The 25,525-nt window shown below is 44.1% G+C and overlaps 1 protein-coding gene across 1 annotated transcript in view; it reads left to right on the forward strand.

Moving 5' to 3' along the window:
• The window catches only part of c2h5orf34 (chromosome 2 C5orf34 homolog), a 48,712-nt gene that overhangs the window by 10,810 nt on the left and 12,377 nt on the right, over window positions 1–25,525 (forward strand). The window contains exons 4-10 of the mRNA XM_078557282.1: window positions 1,165–1,266; window positions 15,815–15,935; window positions 17,945–18,036; window positions 18,723–18,789; window positions 20,121–20,309; window positions 22,017–22,138; window positions 24,118–24,225. Of these exons, the coding sequence (XP_078413408.1) occupies window positions 1,165–1,266; window positions 15,815–15,935; window positions 17,945–18,036; window positions 18,723–18,789; window positions 20,121–20,309; window positions 22,017–22,138; window positions 24,118–24,225 (801 nt within the window). The remainder of the gene's footprint in view (window positions 1–1,164; window positions 1,267–15,814; window positions 15,936–17,944; window positions 18,037–18,722; window positions 18,790–20,120; window positions 20,310–22,016; window positions 22,139–24,117; window positions 24,226–25,525) is intronic.

A 25,525-nucleotide genomic window follows, 5' to 3' on the forward strand; every position in this document is an offset into this window, starting at 1 on the left:
CCCAATCACCTTCAGCTGCTTCATCAATGACCTTCCTTTCATCGTAAGGTCAGAAATGGGGATGTTCGCTGATGATTGCACAATGTTCAGCACCATTCGTAACTCTTCAGATACTGAAGCCGTCCATGTCCAAATGCAGCAAGACTTGGACAATATCCAGGCTTTTGCTGACAATTGGCAAGTAACGTTCATGCCACACAAGTGTCAGGCAATGACCATCTCCACAAGAGAGAATCTAACCATCGCCCCTTGACGTTCAATAGCATTACCATCACTGAAACCCCCACTATCAACATCTGAAACTGAACTGAACTAGCCATACAAATACTGTGGCTACAAGAGCAGGTCAGAGGCTAGGAATCCTGTGATGCGTAACTTGCCTCCTGACTCCCCAAAGCCTCTCCACTATCTACAACGCACAAGTCAGGACTGTGATGGAATACTCCCCACTTGCAGCTCCCACAACACTCAAGAAGCTTGGCACAGTCCAGGACAAAGCAATCCGCTTGATTGGCACCACATCTACAAATTTTCACTCCCTCCACCACTGACACACAATAGCAGCAGAGTGTACCATCTACAAGTTGCACTGCAGGAATTCACCAAGGCTCCTTTGACAGCACCTTCCAAACACACGACCACTACCACTTAGAAGGACAAGGGCAGCAGATAGATGGGAACACCACCACCTGGAAGTTCCCCTCCTGACTTGGAAGTATATTGCCCTTCCTTCACTGTTGATGCGTCAAAATCCTGGAACTCCATTCCTAACAGCACTGTGGGTGTATCTGCACCACATGGACTGCAGGGATTCAAGAAGGCAGCTCACCACCACCACTTCACGGGCAACTCGGGATGGGCAATAATTGCTGACCCAGCCAGCGAAGCCCACATCCTGTGAATTAATAAAAAAAAGTTTGTGTCATAAATTGTCTGTATGAGTATACAATTGGACCACAATTCGATAAAAACTTAATTAATTAGGCAAAATATTTTTTTGTATAATTGGTCTGACCTTTCTCAGCATTTTCCCAGTTTGAATCTTGATGATATAGCATACTGATTGTTCTGATGCAGCTTGTGGATCAGATGGGCCTTGTTCACATAGGACATATAGTGCTGATTTTTGGAGTTATCTGACACTACTGTGATTTCTGTACCCAGGTGGCGACACAGGGATGTGCTGGGTCAGGGTAAGCTGGACCTGGAGAACTGTCTGTATTCACAGCAGGTGAAAGTGGTCTGGTGCCAAGGTGTGCTGTACAGGTAAGAGGTGCTAGGGATGCACTAACTTTAGCTTATCTTTGTAATCTTTTAAATCTTATTCTTACACCTTTGTTTCCTAAGATTAAACATCTTTTTAAACAGAGCCCCCTGCTTTCTAAATGGTGCAGCCTGTTTGCTGGTGTGGCGAATGCAGAATGTGTGACTGTGCGGGGGAAGAGGGTGTGTTCTTTTGCAGGATGGGGATGAAGTGGCCGTGGGGGAAGGAAATTCTATTTCTTACAAGCAGACACATTAATCTCCTAGCTTCTGAATCTACTGCCCACAGGCCTACACTCAGGAATACTAGACATTGTAGCACAGATAGAACCAAGCAGCTCATCGCCCCCATAGGTACGTACTCCAAATTCTACCTCCCTGTCCTAATTTAAATTTTGATATTTTTCATTTGCTCATCTGCACACAACAGGAACGTTACATGGAATTTACAGCATAGAAAGAGGCCATTTGGCCCACTGTCCACTGGTGTTTATGCTCTACACTCCTCCCACCCCTTCGTCTCAACAGATCTTCTGAATTTTATGATAACCCTATCAGTGAGAGCATACATACGAATATAAGAATTAGGAGCAGGCCACTTGGCCCCTTGAGCCTGCTCCGCCATACAATAAGACCATGGCGGATCTGATTGCAACCTCCATTCCACATACCTGCCTGCCCAATAACCTTTCACCCCCTTGTTTGTCAAGAATCTATCTAGCTCTGCCTTAAAAATATTCAAAGACTCTGAGCAGGACCCCTTGAGCCTGCTCTACCATTTAGTAAGATCATGGCTGATCTGATTGTGGCCTTAACTCCGCGTTCTTGTCTGTCCCCCATAACCCTTGACTCCCTTTTAGATCAAAAATTGCTCTAACTCAACCCGCCTGTCTTGGGTAGAGAATTCCAAAGACTAAAGACCTTCTGAGAGAAGAAATTTCTCCTCGTCTCTGTCTTAAATAGGTGACCCCTTATTTTGAAATTGTGCCCCCTAGTTCCAGATTCCCCTGAGGGGAAACATCCTCTCAGCATCTACCCTGTCAAGCCCCCTCAAGATCTTATGTGCCAATAAAATCACCTCTCATCCTTCTAAACTCAACGAGTATAGGTCCAACCTGTTCAACCCTTCCTCATAAGACAACCCCTTCATCCCAGGAATCAGCCTAGTGAATCATCTTTGATCTGCCTCCAATGCAAGTTTATCCCTCCTTATGTAAGGAGACCAATACTGCACACTCTACTCCAGGTCTCATCAATACCCTACACAGTTACAGTAAGATTTCCCTGCTTTTATATTCCATCCATCCCTCTTGCAATAACGTCCAACATTCCATATGCCTTCCTAATTACTTGCTGTAACTGGGTGCTAACTATTTGTGATTCGTGTACCAGAACTCCCAGATCCCTCTGTACCACAGCATTCTGCAGTCTCTTGCCACTTAAATAATATTCTGCTTTTCTATTCTTCCCACCAAAGTGGACAAGTTCACATTTTCACACAGTATAGTCCATCTGCTATTTTTTTGCCTATTCACCTGTCCTATCCACAGTTACTTTGTGTTATCCAGCACCGTACCAACTGGAACGCTCTATAACCGGAATTTCCGATACCTTCTCATCCTTGTCCATTCCGATTTTTTTTTTTTAAAAGCCTGCTAGAAACCCATGAAGCTGCCTGAAGGTAACAGCAAGTGAAACTGACAGCTTGATTTTTTATTTTAAAGCCGGCCTGAAGGTCAGAATTGAACAGTCACGCTCAGAGCTGTTTATCCAAACCAGTGAGTGTTCCTGTTTAGCTTAGCCTTCAGTTGTGGTGGTATGGTGATTTCTTTGGTCCTGGTTTTACCATGAAAATGCATTGGAGGTGGTTCAAAGGAGGTTTACTAGATTGATACCTGGAACAAGTGGGTTGTCATATGAGGGAATGTTGGACAGATTGGGCTTGTTTTCACTGGAGTTTAGATGAGTGAGGAGTGATTTGATTGAAGTATACAAGATCCCGAATGGCCTTGACAAGGTAGATATCGAAAGGATGTTTCCTCTTGTGGGTGAGCCCGGAACTAGGGGGCACTGTTTTAAAATTAGGGGTCACCCTTTTAGGACAGAGATGAGGTGAAATTTTTTCTCTCAGAGGGTTGTGCGACTTTGGAATTCTCTGCCTCAGAAGGGGGTGGAGGCGGGGTCATTGAATATTTTTAAGGCAGAGGGAGATAGATTCTTGTTAGGCAAGGGAATCAAAGGTTATTGGAGTTAGACAGGAATGTGTAAATTGAAACACAGGAAGATCAGCCATGATCTTATTGAATGACGGAGCAGGCTCGAGGGGCTGAATGGCCTACTCCTGTTCCTATTTCTTATGTTCTTATGTGATGCCCTGCTGTGCTGGAGCCCTTGAGCAGCTTGAGCTGCTTCCCCTCTCTCCTCAACTCCTCAAAGTCAGAGCAGCACTGTGTCTTGTGTCTGCAGTAATGTAATTCACCATTAACCAGCATTTTTGATTAACCAGTACCACCCATTCCTGGAGCATGCTGAATAGCAAAGATTTTACTGTACATCCCTCTGCAGACGCTTTGTATCCTCCTCACATTGTGCTTTACTACCTATCTTTGTATCATCAGCCATTTGGCTACAATATTCTTCATCCAAGTTATTAATATAGATCATAAAAAATTGAGGCCCCAGCACTAATCCCTGTGGCACTCCAATTGTTGCAGATTGCCAACCTGAAAATGACCCATTTATCTAGACTCTCTGTTTCCTGTTAGTTAGCTAATCACCTATCCATGAGATCTTAACTTGTGAAGTAACCTTTTATGTGACTTTATGGAATGCCTTTTGGAAATCAAAATACACATCACCATAAACTTTCGAGCGTGTTTATGTAGCTTCCCCTTGAATGCATTTATGTGCCTACATACACATCAGACCCCTGAACCATTTCACTTGCAATATTGTCCTCAACAAACTTGATGTGTGTCCTTTTTTCATTTTAATCTAATCAAAATGTTGCTGCTGAAGCTACAAGAGAATGACTAACAAGGTTTAATGATGGGCTGCTCCTGTGTTGATTTGAGATTGAGAGAGTGGGATGAATGAACAGAAACGTGGGTTTTCTTACTAGGGAGTTAAACGTACAGAAACTCAAGGTCCCAGGTTTGCTGATCTCAGCTAGGCTGCATCCTAGAGTTAAAAGAGATAGCTGCAGAGATAGTGGACGGTCCCACTAGATTGGCAGTTGGCAAATGTTACACCGCTTTTCAAGAAAGCAGGGAAGAGAGAAATTAGTCAACTACAAGCCAGCCAGCCTAACATAAGTTGCTGGGAAAATGCTGGAATCTCCTATTAAGGAAATATTAGCAATGCACTTAGAAAAGCATAGTATGATTAGAATTAGTCAGCATGGTTTTGCTAAAGGGAAATCCTGTTTGACAAATTTATTAGTGTTTTTAGGATGTACCTAGTAGGATAGGTAAAGGGGAACCAGTGGATGTAGTATACCTGGATTTCCAAAATGCATTCAATAAGGTGCCAAACAAAAGGATAATAGGTAAAGGCTCATGAAGTTGGGGGTAATATATTAGCATGGATAGAGGATTGGTTAACGAATAGAAAACAGAGAGTGGGCGTAAACAGGGCTTTTTCATGTTGACAGGCAGTGAATAGTGGAGTGCCGCAAGGATCAGTGCTGGGGCCTCAGCCAATTACAATCTACATTAATGACTTAGATGAAGAGATAGAGAGCAATGTATCTAAGTTTGCTGCTGATACTAGGCTGGGTGGAAAGGTAAACTGTGGGGATGACACAGAGACTGCAAAGAGATATAGACAGGTGTGGTGAGTGAGCAACAAGATGGCAGATGGAGTAAATTATAGGGAAATGTGAAGCTATTCACTTGGTCATAAGAATAAAAAAGCAGAATATTTTTGAAAAGGTGAGAGACTTATAAATGTTGATATTCAAAGAGACTTGGGTGTGCTTGTGCAAGGAACACAGAAAGTTAGCAGGCAAGTGCAGCAAGTAATTGGGAAGGAAAACAGCATGTTGGCCTTTATTGAAAGCAGATTGGAGTACAGAAATAAAGAAGTCTTGTTACAGTTGTACAGGGTTTTGGTGAGACTGCATCAGGAGTACTGTCTGCAGTTTTGGTCTCCAGATTTAAGAAAGTATATACTTGCATTGGAGGTGGTACAGTGAATGTTCACGAAATTGGTCCCTGGGATGAGGGGCTGGTCCTATGATAGGGGGCTGAGTAAATTGGATTTATATTCTCTGGAGTTTAGAAGAATGAGGGGCGATCTCATTGAAACCTACAAAATTCTGAAGGGGTTTGATAGGGTAGATGCTGAGAGATTGTTTCCACTGGCCGGGGAATCTAAAACACAGTCTCATGATAAGGGGCTAGTCGCTTAGGGTGGAAATGAGGGGAAATTACTTCACTCAAAGGGTTGTGAATCTTTGGAATTCTCTACCCCAGAGGGTTGTGGATGCTCCATCGTTGAATATATTAAAGGTTGGGATAGACAGATTTTTGGCCCCTTGGGGAATTAAAGGATATGGGGAGCAGGAGATCCAAGAGATCTTGAAGCCCAAGATCGCCCATGATTGTATTGAATGGCAGAGCAGGTTCGATGGGCTGTGTGGTCTGCTCCTGCAGCTATTTCTTATGTTCTTGTGAGCACAGTGATCAGCCTAAATGTATACAGGGAGAGCAGCTTAACACTATCCAGGACAAAGCAGCCCACTTGATTGGCACCCCATCTACCAGCTTAAATATTCATCCTCTCTACCACTGACTCATAACGGGCTGCAGTGTGTACCATATGCAAGATGTACTGCAGCAACTCACTGAGGTTCCTTCGACAGCATCTTCCAAACCCACAACCTCTAGCCCCTAGAAGGACAAGCGCGGCAGATGCATGGGAACACCATCATGTGCAAGTTCCTCCCCATGTCACACACCATCCTGACTTGGAAATATATTGCTGTTCCTTCACTGTCGCTGGGTCAAAATCCTGGAATTCCCTCCCTAGCAGCACTGTGGTATAGGTACACCACAGGGACTGAATTGGTTCAATGAGGCAGCTCACCACCACCTTCTCAAGGGCATTTAGAAATTGGCAATACATGATGGCCTAGATCAGTGACACTCAGATCCCATGGACGAATGAAAAAAGTTCATGATATTTCTATTCCCGAATCCTTTGAAGACAATCCATTGATGTAAATAGTTGTAGTTGTTTACCTTTTCAGTTGGCTTTTTTGGAGCAGGAATCAAGGCCTCAAGCATTGTTCATTTAGGCCATGCCCACCATTTTTTTAAAAAGAGGAAGGATTTAAAAGTGCCTCAATGTTGTTAACATTCAATCGGAGCTCCATGGCAGTCATTGCTGTAGTGGAGCTTGCACCCCAGAATCTTGCCTTGCAACCCTCAGTTTGGAAAGTCCTGCTATAAAGCTTCTTCCTTCTGCTTTGTACCTGGGTGTTATGGACCCCAGAAATGGAAAAGAAAAGTCTCACCTTTTTAAAGAACGAAGGCTGGATCCTTGGAGTTGGAAACTACAGTTCCCGATGGGTCTCAGCCATTTCTGCGCTTGCGCTGGCCCTGGAATGGCCGCATATGCACAGATCGTTCTTTGTTACGATCTTCGGGTTCTGTGCATGTGCTGGCCGGAGAATGGCTGCACGTTGATTGGGATTCATGTCTTCAGGCCGGCAGAGGGCCCTGCGCACATGTACAGTGTCATGATCCCAGCTGGATGAGCCAAATCCCAGGATGGAACCCAGCTCGATAGATCCTAACTTTTATTTTTTGTTCAGGAATGTGGAGAGTGGCTACTGAGCAGAGTCACAGGAGTCAGCTGATAAACTTCTAACAAAAAAATATAACATTTATTAAACCAGAAAAGATGAACTATATTATATTATTCCTTCATCCACAACTATACCTTTGCAGATATATACAGATTTGTAAGGATAACACAAGTTACAAAAGCTATCTTATACTCTAATGTTCACAGTAAGTACACAGCCCATGTAAACCAATAGGCGAACTACCCACCCCCCCAGATACTTGTTACATCATGACCCAACCAGCCTCACTGAACTCCGCCTTCCACATTAGGGTTTCCAACTTCCACTCTCCAAGAACTTGCTGTGGAATTTTCTCCCAAACCGATGCTTTCTTCCAGACGCCTTCCACAAGGGTCCACCTCCAGGGCTTCGAAGTCTCCTTCCGATGTTCCTCTCCTCTGGGTCACCACATGCATTCAAGCTTTCTTCCATGCGCTCTTACGACTCAACTGTCAACAGTACACCACTGTTTCATATGCCCATTACAAAGAGTTAAAGACCTTCAGCCATCTCTTTGGACTTTCTGCCCTCTCACAAGCCTATATCGTTTTGAATCTGCTTCCTGCAGCTTTTGTCTCTAAGCTTGAAGTTTGGAGTCTTCATTTGCTTCTCACTCTTAACTTCACCTAACAGGACCTTTTCCAGGCCCCTGTCCTTCCTTTGACTCGAAGGTCTTCTTGGGACTTTCTCCTGTTTCTGTCTCACTTCTTGGCCTTGGGACCTTTTGGACCTTTTGGGAAATCTGCTCTCACTCTGCAGTTCCCTCTGCCAGTATCCAGTCTCTCTGGAATCCTGGCTTCAACTTCAGTTTGGGATTTGCTATCTGTCTCTTTTCATGTCCTGCCTGTTCTGACACCTTTTTCTAACTGCACTCAAACTGCTGTTTTTCCTCTGTGTGTTTGTGTGTCTGGGTGGGTCTCCCTCTCTGGACCCCTGTTGCTAGGCAACAACACAGTTTTTCTACCCTTGTGTTTGCTTTAACTTCTCTTCAAGATTCGTGAAACTCATTAGAAGTGTAGGTATACAAGCAGAGCTTTAGACCTTCTGTGTCCAGTCAAAAATGAAACTAGATCGCAGGTTTCACCTTTTAACCCACAAATAGAAAAAAATATAAATTAAATTAAAGATATAGCTTATTCCTAACACCGAAATACATACATAATTTACTATTTCCTAACAGCAGTTGGTCGTGATTTACGTCTTCAGGCTAGTAGATGGCCCTGCGCATATGCGCAATTGGTTCTTTTTCAGTTTTTAATTTAAAGCTAACCCTGCCTCTCTGCAGAAGGGAAAGAAGACCCCAAAAGTGAAACAGCGTGAAGAGGGGGGTCAGATGACTCAGAAGAAAAACGACATCACGCAGAGAGGTACAGAAGAAGCTGGACGAGAGTGGGAGCTGCAGAGGGCAGATTTCCCAGAAGAAAAGAGGGAAGTCCCAGAAACCAGGGAGAGGGACAGAAGAAAGTCCCAGAAAGACAGTTAAGTCAAGGAGCAGGAATCGGGAATAGGTCCTGTTCCGTGACGTTAAAGTAAGGAGCAGAGAAAAAGGCTCTGAATTAAAAAGAGAGAGCTGCGTGGAGCAGAATCAAGGCACAATGGGCTTGCAAGAGGCCAGAAGATCCAAGGAGACAGCCAAAGGTTGGTGACTCCTTCCTATGGACCTGTGAAGCAGTGGTGTTCTGTTGGCACGGCTGAGTCTCGGAGACAGTGCGTAGAAGGCAAAGTTTGAATGCATGTGGGCATCCGGGGGAGAGGAACATCGGAAGGAGGGATCGAAACTCTGGACGTGGATCCTTGTTGAAGATGTCCAAGAGAAAGTGTTGTTTGGGAGAAGATTCCAAGACGAGTTCTTTGAGAGTGGAGATTGGAAATCCTTGTGTGAAAGAGTTTCCGTGAGACCAGTTGGCGCTCAATGTGGCGAATGCTTGTGGAGAGTTAATGAGATCTGCTTTGGGTGGCATCTGTCACTTGATCATGGAGTGTGGTGTGTCCGGCCATAGTTCGCCTATTGGTTTACATGGACTTTATACTTACTGTGAACATTAGAGTATAAGGTACATTTTTGTTACTTGTGTTATTCTTACGAATCTGTATATATCTGTAACGGTATGGCTGTGGGTGAAGGAGTAGAGTAATATAGTTCAACTTTTTCTTGTTTAATAAATGTTTTATTCTTTTGTTAAAAGTACCTCAGCTGACTCTGTTCACTAGCCACCCTCCATGTTTCTAAATAAAAAGTAAAAGTTAGGATCTATAAAGCCAGGTTCCACCCTGGGATCTCATTTATCCAGTAGTAACATCAGCTGGGATCATAACACAAGCTAACCTATTAATTTAAATTGAGAGACAAGACTCCAGCTAATGCTGGAGAAACGAGGAGGGAGACTTGCTGGAATGGGGAGTTGACACCAGGCGGTGTGTAAATCCAGAGTGGTGTCCAGTCAGACATTAAATACTAGTGTAATACTGAGACTTCTGCACTGTTGGAGGAGTCAACTTTTGATGATATGTTAAACTGAGGCCTTGTCAGCTGTCTCAGGTCAATGTAAAAGATCCCATTGCACTATTTTGAAGAGGAACAGGGGAGGTCTCCCTGCTGTCCTGCCCAATATTTATACCTGAACACCACTATGGATTACAAAAGCAAAACACTGCGGACGTGTTAAAATCTGGGATAAAAACACAATTGTTGAAGGGTCATGAGGACTCGAAATGTCAACTCTTTTCTTCTCCGCCAATGCTGCCAGACCTGCTGAGTTTTTCCAGGTAATTCTGTTTTTGTTATAAAAACACAATGCTGGAAATACTTAGCAGGTCAGGCAGCATCTGCGAAGAGAGAGACAGAGTTAATGTTTCAGGTCGAGATGACCTTTTTTCTTTCGCAGTTGCTGCCTGACCTGAGTATTAATGTTGATTATCTGGCCATGTGTGTGAGGCCATGCTGCGTGCAAAATGGCTGTTGAGACTCCACAGCACTTTATGGGCTGTGAAGTGCTTTGGATCATGGAGGGTGCTATATAAATGAAAGTCTTTTTTAAAGGATCCCCATGGAGCCCCTAGACACTGCAGCTAGATAATGCAACAACCACTGTCTAGACATGTAGAGTATAAACTAATGAGAGAAGACCTTTATGCTTGCTGGTAATCCCCACCTGGACAGCACAATACAGCTCCCATCCAGTTAGTGTGGCCCAGTTGTTGCAAAGTAAACACATCTTCAACTATCTACCAACTTTTAATATACATGTACAGTATGGGTGCATAATGGAAGTTTTCTCCCCCAGTACAAAACTCCTTGCTTTTGTATAGATTTAAAAATCCTATCCTCAACTATATATGCTGCATCTGAAAGGGCAAGCAGTTAGGGCCCAGCTCTGTACCAGCTTTACTTTAATTCAGTCACCAGGTGGTGCACAAGAGCAGCCTGGCATTGCCACAAAGCAGGTCAGGAACGATAGGAGAGGGAATCACAACTGAATCATGTTTGTTGGACTGTCTATTTGTCTCTTTCTCCCTCTCAACCGCGCCACCCCTCTGTGCCCCCCGACCCCTAATATCAGTTTTTTAAAAATCGAGGAATTGTACATTACTTAAAAAGTTCCACATTTGACAGAGTATAAGGACATAAGAAGAAAATAAATAGGAAGAGGAGTAGACTGTATGGTCCCTCGAGCCTGCTCCGTCATTCAGTACGATCATGGCTGATCTTCTGCCTCAACTCCACTTTCCCACCTGCTCCCCATATCCCTTGATTCCGCCAGAGATCAAAAATCTGTCTATCACAGCCTTGACAGAGCATCCACAACCGTCTGGGGTAGAGATTTCCAAAGGTTCACAACCCTCTGAGTGAAGAGGCTTTTCCTCATCTCAAGTGTAAAAAAAATCAACCTATATCCCAAGCCTGTGTCCTTGTGTTTTATGCTCCCCAGCCAGGAGAAACAACGTCTCAGTGCCTACCTTCAGAATCTTGTATGTTTCAATGAGATCACCTCTCATCCTTCTAAACTCTAGAGAATACAGTTTTGGTCTCCTTATTGAAGTCAGCATATACTTGCCGTAGAGGGAGTGTAACGGAGGTTCCTCAGACTAATCCTTGGGATGGCAGGATTGTCTTATGAGGAGAGATTGAGGAAACTGGGCCTTTATTCCCTAGTGTTTTGAAAAATGAGAGGTGATCTCATTGAAGCATACAAAATTCTTACAGGGTGTGACAGGTTAGATGTATATATGATGTTTCCCTTGGCTGGTGAGTCTAGAACCAGGGGACACAGTCTTAAAATAAGGGGCAGGCCATTTAAGACTGAGATGAGGAGGAATTTCTTCATTCAGAAGGTGGTGAATCTTAGGAATTCTCTACCCCAGAGGGCTGTGGAAGCTCAATCATCGAGCATGTTCAAGACAGAAATCGATAGATTTCTGGATACTAATGGCATCAAGGGATATGGGGATAGCATGGGAAAGTAGTGTTGAGGTCAGCCATAATGTAATTCAATGGTGGAGCAGGCTCAACGAACTGAATGTCCCACTCCTGCTTCTATGCTCCTATGTTCCTGGAATACAGACCCAATTTATTCTGCCTCTCATCTGGTGAACCACCATTGCACTTCCTCCAAGGCATATCTGTTCTTCCTCACAGAACTGCATACAGTACTCTGGGTGTGATCTCACCAAAGTCTATAAAACTGTAGCAAGACTTCCTGTTCTTGTTTTCCAATCCTCTTGCAATAAAAACTAACATGCCGTTTGCCTTCCTAATTGCCTGCATGCTAACTTTCTGTTCCTTGTACAAGTACATCCACGTCTCCAACATTTAAAAGTTTTATACCTTTAAGAAATATTATTTTTTTTCTACTCTTATTACCATAAAACCATAAGACATAGGAACAGAAATTAGGCCATTCGGCCCATCGAGTCTGCTCTGCCATTCAATCATGGCTGATAAGTTTCTCAACCCCATTCTCCCGCCTTCTCCCCGTAACCTTTGATCCCCTTACCAATCAAGAACCTATCTATCTCGGTCTTAAATACACTCAATGACCTAGCCTCCACAGTCTTCTGTGGCAATGAATTCCATAGATTCACCACTCTCTGGCTAAAGAAGTTTCTCCTCATCTCTGTTCTAAAAGGTCTTCCCTTTACTCTGAGGCTGTGCCCTCGGGTCCTAGTCTCTCCTACTAATGGAAACATCTTCCCCACGTCCACTCTATCCAGGCCTTTCAGTATTCTGTAAGTTTCAATCAGATCTCCCCTCATCCTTCTAAACTCCATCGAGTATAGACCCAGAGTCCTCAAACGTTCCTCATATGTTAAGCCTTTCATTCCTGGGATTGTTCTCGTGAACCTCCTCTGGACCCTGTCCAGGGTCAGCACATCCTTCCTGAGATACGGGGCCCAAAATTGCTCACAATATTCTAAATGTGGTCTGACCAGAGCCTTATAAAGCCTCAGCATCACATCCCTGCTTTTATATTCTAGTCCTCTTGAAATAAATGCCAACATTGCATTTGACTTCCTAACTACCGATTCAACCTGCAAGTTAACCTTAAGAGAATCCTGGACTAGGACTCCCAAGTCCCTTTGCACTCCAGATTTCTGAATTCTCTCCCCATTTAGAAAATAGTCTGTACCTCTATTCTTCCTACCAAAGTGCATGACCTCACATTCCCCACGTTGTATTCCACCTGCCACTTCTATGCCCATTCTCCCAACCTGTCCAAATCCTTCTGCGGCCTCCCCGCCTCCTCAATACTACCTGTCCCTCCACCTATCTTTGTATCATCTGCAAACTTAGCCAGGATGCCCTTAGTTCCTTCATCTAGATCATTAATGTATAAAGTGAAAAGTTGTGGTCCCAACACTGACCCCTGCGGAACTCCACTAGTCACCGGCCGCCATCCTGAGAAGGACCTCCTTGTCCCCACTCTCTGCCTCCTGCCAGACAGCCAATCTTCTATCCATGCTAATACCTTGCCTCTAACACCATGGGCTCTTATCTTACTGAGCAGCCTCCTGTGCGGCACCTTGTCAAAGGCCTTCTGGAAGTCCAAGTAGATAACATCCATTGGCTCTCCTTTGTCTAACCTACTCGTTACTTCCTCAAAGAATTCTAACAGATTTGTCAGGCATAACCTCCCCTTGATGAAACCATGCTGACTTTGCCCTATTTTACCATGCACTTCCAAGTATTCGGAAATCTCATCCTTAATAATGGACTCTAAAATCTTACCAATGACCGAGGTCAGGCTAATCGGCCTGTAATTTCCCATCTTTTGCCTCACTCGCTTCTTAAACAGGGGGGTTACATTAGCGATTTTCCAGTCCTCTGGGACCTTCCCTGACTCTAGTGATTCCTGAAAGATCACCACTAACGCCTCCACTATCTCTTCAGCTATCTCCTTCAGAACCCTGGGGTGTAATCCCATCTGGTCCAGGTGATTTATCCACCTTCAGACCTTTCAGTTTTCCTAGCACCTTGTCCTTGGTAATGGCCACCATACTCACCTCTGCCCCCCGACTCTCTTGAACTTTGGGGATGTTACTCATGTCTTCCACCGTGAAGACTGACGCAAAGTACCTATTCAGTTCCTCCGCCATTTCTTTGTTCCCCACTACTACTTCTCTAGCGTCATTTTCCAGCAGCCCAATGTCCACTTTTGCCTCTCTCTTACCCTTTATATATCTACAAAAACTCTTGCAATCTTCTTTTATATTACTGGCTAGTTTACCCTCATATTTAATCTTCTCCCTCCTTATTTCTTTTTTAGTTTTCCTCTGTTGGTCTTTGTAGGCTTCCCAATCCCCTGGTTTCCCACTGCTCTTTGCCGCATTGTACGCTTTCTCTTTAGCTTTTATGCTGTCACTGATTTCCCTTGTCAGCCATGGTTGCCTCGTTCTCCCTTTAGTATGCTTCTTCTTCCTAGGGATGAATTTTTGCTGTGTCTCCCAAATTACTCCCAGAAACTCCTGCCATTGATGTTCCACTGTCTTTCCTGCTAGGCTCATCTCCCGGTCAATTCTGGCCAGCTCCTCCCTCATGCCTCTGTAGTTACCTTTATTCAACTGTAATACCGTTACATCTGATTCCAGCTTTTTCCTCTCAAATTGCAGGGTAAATTCTATCATATTATGGTCACTTCCTCCTAAGGGTTCCTTCACCTTAAGCTACCTTATCAAATACGCCTCATTACACATCACTAAATCTAGAATTACCTGTTCCCTAGTGGGCTCCACCACAAGCTGCTCCAAAAAGCCATCTCGTAGAGATTCCACAAATTCCTTTTCTTGGGATCCACTACCAACCTGCTTTTCCCAGTCTACCTGCATATTGAAATCCCCCATGATCACTGTAACCTTGCCTTTCTTACACACCTTTTCTATCTCCTGGTGTATCTTGTGCCCCACATCCTGGCTACTGTTCGGAGGCCTGTACATAACTCCCATTATGGTTTTTTTACCTTTGCAGTTCCTCAACTCTACCCACACAGGTTCTACATCATCTGACCCTACGTCATTTCTTGCTATCGATTTAATTTCATTTCTTACTAACAAAGCAACCCCACCCACTCTGCCAACCTGCCTCTCTTTTCGATAGGATGTATATCCTTGGATATTTAGCTCCCAGTCCTGATCCCCTTGCAGCCATGTCTCCGTGATGCCCACCACATCATACCTGCCAATTTCAATCTGCGCCACAAGCTCATTTACCTTATTTCGTATACTGTGTGCATTCAGATACATTCAGTCCTGTATTTCCCGTCCCCTTTCTCATTGCTGTCCCTTTATCTGATGTGCTTGAAGTTAAATTCCTGGCCCTTTCCAAACACTCTGTCCTATTTTGTGTTCTGGAGACTTTAATAGCCTCTCCTGGGCTCTCCTTTCTTTTCAGTTTTTTCATAATTTTCCATGAAGTTGAATCCACTCATCCCCCACATGCTAACCTGCTGCTTTGTTTCCCAATAGTCATACTTCTTGGAGTTTTACCCTTCCCTCCCCCCCACTTTCTAGTTTAAAGTCCTGTTGACCACCCTATTTACCCTATTCGCTAGAACATTGGTCCCAGATCGGTTCAGGTGGAGACCGTCCCAACGGTACAGATCCCTCCTGTTCCAATACTGATGCCAGTGCCCCATGAAATGGAACCCCTCTTTCCCGCACCACTCCTTTAGCCACGTGTTTACTTCCCTTATTCTCGCGTCCCTATGCCGATTTGCACATGGCTCGGGTAGTAATCCGGAGATTATAACCCTTGAGGACCTGTTCTTTACCAAAGTGAATAACCTTGCACTTCCCCACATTATACTCCATCTGCCACCTTGTTGCCCTTAACATGACTATATCTGTTGCAGCCTCTTTGTGTTCTCCTCACAGTTTACATTCCCATCTCGATATGTATCATCAGCAAACTTTGATACATTACTCTTGAATTCATCAGCTGTGCATCCGTGAATCTTCGAGTGAATATTAGTCGAGCCTGGCCTGTCTATTGCATGGTGCATTCCAGGTTGCTGAGCTGCCACACACCTGTACAACTTAAAGGAAACATTGTCCTTGACTATTGTAGGGTGTGGCCCTGATTCGAGCTGGGGTGAGGAGTGTTGGTTGAGGAGTGAAAGGTGAGGCCCTGTCAGATGCTGGTGGATCCATCATGTGTGTGCCTTTTGTGAGTGCCTATCTGTTTAATTTCTTCTTATTTCTTCTTAGGGTAATCACTGAGCCAGTGAACTCTGTGGAAATTTACCCGGGAGATGGCTCTGTTCTCAAACCCTATAGTCCCAGCAGCAACTACTTCACTCACTATCTGATGGAACAGAGTGATGGGCAGGTAATTGTTATAAAGCTTCAGTTATGCTTTAAGTCTGGGTGCCTGGTGTCCCAGTGCTGTAAATGTAAAATCCGGTTTGGTACCTGAGTTATACAGGTCAACAAGGCCCTTGGATCTGATTCTCTGACTGAGCTGAGTTAGCTAACTGGGAAACAGCCCAGAGAGCGTAGTCGGGCGACACATGCCTGATGGTTAACTGTGCCCTCTGCTGGAAAGTCTGCAGGTATGCATTTTGGGCAAGGAGCTGATGTGTTTCAGCACCGTGGCGCCCCATGCCCCTTCCATCCCCATCTCCTTTCCCCCGATGGCATTTTACATATGAAGAATGATATCAGAGAACGGTGATACCATATCCTAGCATGTAGTGCCATTGCGGGAGGGGGCAAGGCTTTGAAGTAATGGCATCCTGAGATTGGGTCAGAGGCTGAATGCCTGGACAGTACTGAGAAGTTAAAGAATAGGAGGTCAATTTGAGGCACAGCACAGTCCGAGGCCGTGATTTTCCGGTCCTGCCCGTGGTGTGAAACGTTGTGGGCGATATGGAAAATCAGGAGTAGCAGCCAAAAGTCCGTTGACTTCAGGTGGGTGGTGGGACTGGAAAATCCTGGCCTTAGCCTCAGTTGGCCTGTGTTCCACAGTCCTCTAACAGCACCAGCAGTGTTTGGGTGTTCTTACTGTACTGTAATCACTTTGGCAAAACAATTGAATGCACGCTCACAGAACCGCAAGCCCACCTGGTCGCACTCTCACACACCGGCCTAATTATATGCTGTTGGATGCCAATCTAACTATATGCTCACACACACCCACCTCATCCCAAGTTCCCACATGCAATAGAACCAATCTAAGTCTGACACATAAATGTCTTTCTTCCCCCTTATTCTCCGTCTTGGCCCAACACACAAACCCTCTGAACTACCTCGATATCCATGCATATATCTGACTGACCACTGGCATTGCTCTGACCACAGCCCTTGTTAACTGCTGCACAAACCAAATCCCAGAGGGAAACTTGGCTTACGAGCCATAACCTCTTTTGTATTCTGAAAATGAGAAGAAGATATACTGACCTCAGCAGTGAGAAGTCCAGTATCACTTTTGGGATTTAAAAAAGATTAAAAGTAAAAGTTTTATTAACAAGAATAAAAGAAAACTTGAGCACACAAGATTACAGTTGCACAATTAAGTCTTACAAAACATCCCCAAAAAAGACTTTCTACTTGGTCAGACTCACAAGTAAACACCTCCAGGCAACAGTTCCTTATGGATGTCAACTATAAAAAAAATCCAGTAATATTGCACAAGTCAAATTGCTGTAGCTTCAGTAAAGGCATACCACATGATCTGTACCCCTTTCCACTCTGCTGTAGAATCCACTTCAGAATAAAACTGCTTGTTGCAGTCTGAGACTTTTCTGGCTTGACTGGATGGCTGGTTCAGATGGCATCCTCTCTCAGCCCAGAGCTCCGGCTACAGCTCAACAGCTCAAACAGCTCCAGCTATTCCTAGCTAAGCTCTCCACAGTAACTTTAAAATACCATGTTCCCCTTTCATTTCCAATTCCATTCTTCTCACACCTCTTTGAAACTCAAATCCTTCCAAATATAAAACCTTTTATGTCTCTAATTTGTCTTTGCTTTCAGGTCAATAAAATATAATTTACCCACTACTATTTACCTATGGAACTCCTGCAAGATGCAAACATGTTTCTTGTTACCTCCGACTGCCCTTTGATAGTCAAACAAACTCCCAATTTATCTAAAATTGCAAATGTTAGATCTGACCTATTTACCTGTACCTCAACCTTAACACCTCTGTCCTTTTCATGTTTTAAATCTGATTCCTATTAAACTCTGCCCAGCTTAATTAAATCACATACACAGATATCCAGCCTTCTTTACAGAATAACACAATATTCCCCTAAAATATTTAAAAAATAACATCCATTCTCACAGTATAAAGAAGCCGATATTCACTATGTTTCCTTTGATATGTTTATTTAAATTTAGAGAGAAGAGCGAATGTACATGGTGAGCAGCCTGCCACCTGACACACCCAACTCCAAATACTCCGTTTGCTCCATGGTCACACAGGCAGTCAGGTACCTTACACCAAATACTTTTGATCTGGGCCAGCATTTGCTGGTTTGGTTGAGTAAATGCTTAGCACTAAATTGTTATTGAGAAATGTAGCTGTTTGTGATTGTAGAGAATTTTTATGTTGGATAGGGAGGTAGGAGGTGCTTCCAGTGATGTCAGAACTTTTTCCACATTGTGTCCATGTGGCTCAGTTGGTAGCACAGAAAGCTTTGAGTCAGGATCTGAGCACATAATCCAGTTGACACTCCCAGTGCAGTACTGAGGGAGTGCTGCACTGTCAGAGATGCCATCTTTTGGATGAGATGTTAAACTAAGACCCCGTCTTCCCTCCCAGGTGGATCAGTAAAATTATTCAAAGAATTGAGGAGAGTTATCCTCAGTGGCGTGGACAGTGTTAATCCCTTAACTAACGTCACTAAATCTCATTAATTGAGGATTTTTAAGTCAATCACCTTAACTATACGCTCTCATCTAAACTGTCCCTTTCCCATGGTTTTGATATCTTTTCTATAATAGTGTACAAACATTCTGGCTGGGGTTTGTAAAGATTTAGCATTCTGCAATGAGGACCTGTTCTCCCTGGGCCATGATGGTGCTAATGTCACTGGAATTCATTACTGTGTATGTGGTTGCATTTCATTATTTGCTCTTGGCTATGTGTGTAACCTTCTGAGTTAATGTTTTGCAGGATCCTGCAGTGCTGTAACCAGTTAAAGCTATCTCTGAAACGGCCCAATGTGTGCTGTTGGAAAATGGTAAGAGCCTTTACTGCCGTGCGTGGAGTATGCGCAAACTGCAGCCTGTTGGTCCTGTCTTCAGGTTGTACCAGAGGTGCCTTTCCTTTAGGGGAGGATGTTTTGGGATAGCTGGGCATTCCCAGTAAAACTGAGAATAATGGGCTGCACCCTACCTGTGTTAAATTGAGTGGACCTTGTACTGGAGCCCCCTACTCTAACACATGTCTCATGGCCCTGAATACTTATGGTCTGCTGTAACTCCTAAGGTGTTAATTGTTAATTTGGCCTTAAAGAGCACTGATCAGTTATTCCAGGTGGAAAATTGAATTGCAGCTAGTTGCAAGTTGACGATCAGTGACTGGCATGTCTATGTGGACATTGTTTTGCATCTGTAGCAAGCATGTTGATGTTTGACATTTGATATCCGAAGTTCGATGGGCAGACACTGGATGCAAATAATAAGGAAATATTTTCAATGGAAGTTACTTCTCTCCATCTCCATCCTTCTGCAGGTTTTTAAATTTCCAGTTTGATATCCATCAATCGCTGTTTGTTGATTTACCTAATCTCCCCACTATTTTATTTTTATTTTCTTTATTCCCCTTCCATTATCTCCCTTCCCTGAGGTACAGTTCTTTAGCAGCCCGTTGCTTTGTTATCATAGACAGTGTAAAATTATGTAGAATATACAGTACACTAACAACTATTCAGCCCAACCAATCTGTATGGGTGTTTATACTCCTCATAAGTCTCCTTCCATTCCACCTCCCTCATCCCAACCTTTCAACATAATCCTTCTGTTCTCTTTTCTCGATTTACTTGTCTAGTTCCTTTTGAAAACGCCTAAGCAATTTATCTCAACCATTTCCTGGGATAGCAGATAAATTCCTCTTTATTTCCCCAATTGGATTTATTAATAGCAATCTCATCTTTATGGCACCTAGTTTTGGATTCTCCCACATTTTCTCCACAACTACCCATTCATATGTTTAAGGCCCCCTATCAGGTCACCTCTAAGCCTTCACTTTTCCAAAGAGAAAATTCCTCTAGTTGTTCAATTTTTCCTGAAAGCTAGAATTCCTCAGTTCTGGTAAGATCTCTGTGAATCATTTTTTTTTTGCTAACCAGGGATGATCTCTCTGGATAGATAAATGAAGATGGGCAGTGTGGCCTTTTGTACTCTTGTTTAAAAAAAAAATTAAGGGCCGTTCATCCAATGAACTTATTAAATATCAATTCTCTATTGATTAGCAATATGCCTGTGGTCTGACTGGGGAGAAAGTAGGTTTCAGAAAGGAACAAGGTTTCCTCAGTGCACCACCTGTGTGATTGTTCTGTTCTCTGTAAAGGAGCTGTCCCAGCCAGGAGTTTTCAGCCAGCTCCCGGTTCTTCTCGATGAGCAGGTGGTCCGGAACGTTGGAAGATTTTCAGCATTTTCCGATGGGCGGGTCCACATCAGTTTCTGCAACGGCGTGAGACTCGACATGTCCTGGGACTTTGGATCTCAGGACAGGAGAGAGGAGAGGAGCTCGCTGCAGGTCAGTCAGTCAGGGTACGCAGCAGAGATGTTGTAGAATTCCTCGGCACACACGAGAGGTAGGGAGAGAAAAGAGCACTGTTGTCATCTAACCTTGTGTGACGCTTGTCATATTATTTGTGAGTATGTATGCAGTATGTTTTGTAAGTGTCGGCATCTGGATTTAAGAATCAAGAAATAGTCAATGGCGAGCAAAGACTATTTGGTCCATTGAGCTCATCCGTCCAGTACAACAAATGATCCATCCAACTGCGTGACACTCTCCTCTACCATCTGTGAATCCAGTACCTTACATCATCAATCTTTCTAAATACTTTGTGCTTTTTAAATTCATCTCCTCTTACTCTACTGACCTTTAATGGAATAATCAGTTTGCCATTATCTATACTATTTCATACTTCAGGAATCTCAGTGAGTTCACCCTTTATACTTGTCTTCAGACTATAGATGCTCTAATTTCCTCTTTTTCACTTGGGCTAATTCCTGTTGCTTCTCTTTCCAATGACTCCATTAAATGGATTCAGACGAGAACTAATTTCTACCAGTTCTGTTCTCCCCCTTCCTATATATCTGCCATCTTATGGTTTTTAACTTGCACCTCATTGGGCAGACATGGACCTCAGTTTAACACCTCATCCCAAAGGTGACACCTCTGACAACACAGCTTTATCTCTATACCGTACCAGAGTGATAATTTGGATGATATGGTAAATCCTGGTATGAGGCCAGAAGCCACAAATTTGTGTGAAAGCACTTACTCAAATTGCTGCAACTCTCAACTGAGAAAGGAGGATGTGAGTTAAAGTCCCACTCCAGAGATTCGAGCAAAGAATCCAGACTGACACTTCAGTGCTTTATTGAGGGAATGCTGCACTGTCAGAGATGCTGCCTTTCAGTTGAGATGTTATACTGTCTGCCCTCTCAGGTGCGTGTAAAGATCCCACTGCACTATTTCGAAGAAGAGCAGGGAGTTCTTCTTGGTGATCTGGCCAATATCCTGACCAATATCACTGAAGAAATAGATTACCTGGTCTGTTTTCTTAACTCTTGTTCATGAGAGCTTGTTGTGCAAAATACTTCATTGGCTGTAAAGTACTTCGGAGGAGCATCCTGAACTTGTGAAAGGCAAGTGCGGCGTTTTCAGGTGCACTTGGTAATCCCTGTGATATCTGTAATGGTTCGTCAAATACTTGTTCAAAACACTGTATCAAATATTTAAAAGAACCAGAATTTTAAAGTGATCTGTGTTGAACTGGCCAGTTTCCACGGGGGCACATCTGGCAACTCTGTCCCTAGGTCGGGGAAGGGAAAAATTGTCAGGGTCCTGATGCTATCCAAGGCTTCCCCTCCCCAGTTAGCTGCTGGAGATAGACACCTCTGGGCTTTGGGTGTGGACAAGGGTCCTTCATTGTGGCATAGCTCCTCTCAGCTGGACCTGATCCTATTTGACTTCCTAGAGGAATTGCTGGATGGTGTCCCGGCATGAGAACATTGCCTGATTTATGTTTTTCACCAATTTAGAGATACTGAGGCAAATTATTAATTCTCCTATCACTACCCTGGTTGAAATCAGTTGGTCCATTAGGAAGTGCAGAATATTTAACAGTAAAAAGGTTAACACTTTGACAAGTACAGACATATGACGGTTCATTAGGCAATGTAATAATGCCATTTTCCATTATCATACTCCTCCCTTTTTCCCTTTCAGCAGCTCTGTCCTGTGGCACTTAGTGAAACACAAACAGATGTGATGTCTGGTTACTGTCAATTACTGTTCCCAGATGGATCCTCCCAGTTGGTACCAATGCATTCTGCTGGAATATATGAGGGGTAAGAGTCAGTACGTCAGTACATTCTTTGTATGGCTTTGGGTGTGTTTCTCTTTCTCTCTTGCTCAGATGCTGTCACTCTCTGGCGCTATCGCTTTCTCTGGCATGTGTGGTCTCTTGCATGCTCACTCACTCACTCTTTGTCACAGTCTCTTTTGCTGATATCCCCTCTTGCACACTCATGCCCTTGCTTGCATGCTCGCTCTATCTTTTACTTGGCATCTCCTCTGCGGTTCTTTGCCAACTATCTGAAATCTATTTCCTGTAGTTACCGAACTTCCTGCCAATGCAAAACAATTTCTCTTTACCTATTCTTTCAAAATTCTTCATGACTTTGAACACCCTATTAAATCCCTCCTTAACCTTTTCTACTGTAAAGAGACAGTCCCAGTGTCTCCACGTAACTGAAGTCATTCGTCCCTGGCATCAGTTCAGTTCATTGAACAAGTTAGCAGGAAGTACACTGAGCAGCATGTGGTGCTATGGTGGACTGGATTATGTGGATTCATGGCTTTGACACCTCCACCCCCATACAAAATCCCCAGTCTCAATGATGCTTGTGTAAGGGGGTGCCAGGCATAAGCTCAACACTTTTCTGCGAAGAGTTGGATGATCACTTTCCTGTCCCTCACCAATAGCTGTTCCAGAATGTTGGCAGAAGTCTGGAAACTGACCGTTCACCTTTTCCCAAGATCAGGATGCTAAATGGTGCCAGATTCCTTTGCTTCGGGACAGCTTCATGTGCATTCAACAGCAACAACTTGAATATTGCTGAAAAGAGAGACATGTTGCTGATATTTTTGTCTTGCAATCATCAGAACAAATGCAAGAATGCCAAATTTCAACTGATCACAGCAATTTATACTAGAGGAGAAAAGGGTCCTGATTGGTTGACGGGTCGACTCTGGCTGAGAGTTTCCATGGACAAGGCAACGGGGAACTATAGGCATCCCCACGCTTCCAGTTAATTCAAAAAGTCACAAGACTTGAACATATTCCTTTTGTTTACAGAGAACAAGTCGCTGCATATAAATGTATGTCACTTTTTGCAAGTATAAATGAGCCACGTTATGAACTCGGATGATTATCTTAAATCGGTTGTTGGTGTCGCTATTAACGCACTCAGGATTGTTCAGCAAGTGCTGCCCAATCGCAGACTCACATCTAACAGTAAACATTTTGTTTTGGGTTTTACATGTGCGTGCCTGTACTCTGCCTATTATGAACAACCGAAGGAACATACTGTTTGGTTCGATCAGCCAATCGCTAGGACATATGGCCTACGTACCTGCCATCGCACCGAAATTTAACAACTTGCATTTATCTAGCACCTTCAATGTAGGAAAACGTCCCACTGGTGCTTCACATGAATGTACTCAGAAGAGGGGGATGTTAGGAGGAGGTGAACAAAGTGTTGAGTTTTAAAGAGGGTTATAAAGGAGTGTAGAGAGGTGGACAGGTTTAAGGAGCAAATTCTAGGGCTTTGGGCCTCGATGCTCCAATTCCAGCTCCTAAGAAACCTGCAACCATCTCTGGAGTTTCAGGTTTCTGGTTCAGAGTTGACACACTGTCCCTTTAGGAACACCTCCCACTTACCCAAGTGCAGAGAGCTTGGGTGCAGGTTGTAGGAGCTAGGAGTTGTGGCGCTACAAGGGCATATGGGTTGATCACGGAGTATAAGGCTGCACAGTGTACCAGAACAACAGGCTGCTGAACTGGCTCAGAGCCTGGTGGGGTGTTGGTCTGCACTGGAGTGGGAGGAATCACAGACCATGATCTGCCCTTTCACCCTCTGCCAAACCCCCACTCCCATTAGTGAGCCTGGTACTCATGGAACCAGCAAGGAGCCAACACCATTAGGAGAGGAGGAACAGAAAACCAATACAGAGCAGAATGGGCTGGGCCTATACCTCTAATGGGGTAAAACAATGGGGGTGAGCATATGGTTTGTTTAATTTGCCTTCCCTCTGGTTTCTTCAGGTATACTACTGCAGCAATGGACTGGTGTCGGTGGGTGAGTGAAGGTGGCTGTGAGAAAACATCAGTGGACCATCCCAATCCACGGGTGAATGCACAGGGTGAGAACAGGTGAGAGGTTTGTTCTTTTCTGTGTTTAAATCAGAAGTTTAAATAGCTCTTGTTTAAAGGTGCTAATTACTTCCTGGCCATGCAGAAACCTGTCAGAATGCTCAAGTCTCCAATGTGAGCTCCTGACAAACCCACACAGTTGGACTTTCTGTATCCTTGATTCAGAATCCATATCCTCTCCCCATGGAGGCACACCCCACCCACCCAAATCCAGTGCAAAAGCCAGCTGGAGCCATTTCTGTGAGCTGCTAATAACTTTGGTGTTTACTGTTCAGTTCACTGATATTCATCCCATCTTCTTCCAGTCCTCATTGTTTACTGTCCTCCTGGTGATGTCCCCATTAGCATGGGTATTGTACCTTGGGCAATGTGGTTGGATTTGGGAGTTCGAGGAAGCTTTGTTCTGGCTAAGTTCTTCAGAAAGGAGGCTTGTTCCCTCTTTTGACACCTCACCCTCTTATGGGGTTTCTCCCTTTACCTTCTCCCTTCTGATTTATTCACCTGTCTCTTTACTGAAATTTGCCCTACTCCAGATCTCTCCTACCCACTGCTGCACCATAACACAGGCTCTTGTAAATTTCCCACCACTGACCAGGCAATTTCCAAATGTACTCTTGTTTCCTTTAACATCCACACCCCTCAAGGTTATGGCTGAATCCTCATAGCTCTATCAGAGGTGGATAGATTCTTGGTAAGCAAGAGGGGTGATAGATTATTGGCGGTAAGTGAAATGCAGATTTCAGGTTACTGTCAGATCAGCCATGATCTTATTAAATGGCAGAGCAGGTTTGAGGGGCTGAATGGCCTACTCCTGCTCCTTGTTCGTATGTTCATATCAGCTCTCTGACCCTGGGTAAAAATACTAAACCTTCCTCCGCAACACCTCCACCTCAGCACCTCCAGCACCTGGATCCAGATCCTCCGGCCCTCAACCTTTCATTGTCTCCATCAACCTACTTGAACATGCCCATGCTTATGAAGACCATCGCCTGACTAGAACTTCCTTCCCTTGGTACAACACCTAACTTTGATCTCTTCTAACCCCAAATCCCAGAGCCACTGGCTCGAGTGCAAATGTTCACTTGTGTCTTTCAGGGAAGGGATCCTGCCACTCCCTACCCTATACATCACCCCAGTCCCACACTAAACTCAGTACTGTCTTTAAAAAAGCACTCCGCTGACTCCTGGACACTGAAACAAATTTATTAAAGTAATTTATTCACCTCCCTTAGAAAAGTCCTTTCTGATTCCCTCCTCACCTTCTGAAGCTTTTGGCCCTCACTGGGGTGTGTCCATGGGC

This window comes from Cetorhinus maximus, chromosome 2, assembly GCF_964194155.1.
Source record: "Cetorhinus maximus chromosome 2, sCetMax3.hap1.1, whole genome shotgun sequence".
Taxonomy (NCBI): Eukaryota; Metazoa; Chordata; class Chondrichthyes; order Lamniformes; family Cetorhinidae; genus Cetorhinus; species Cetorhinus maximus.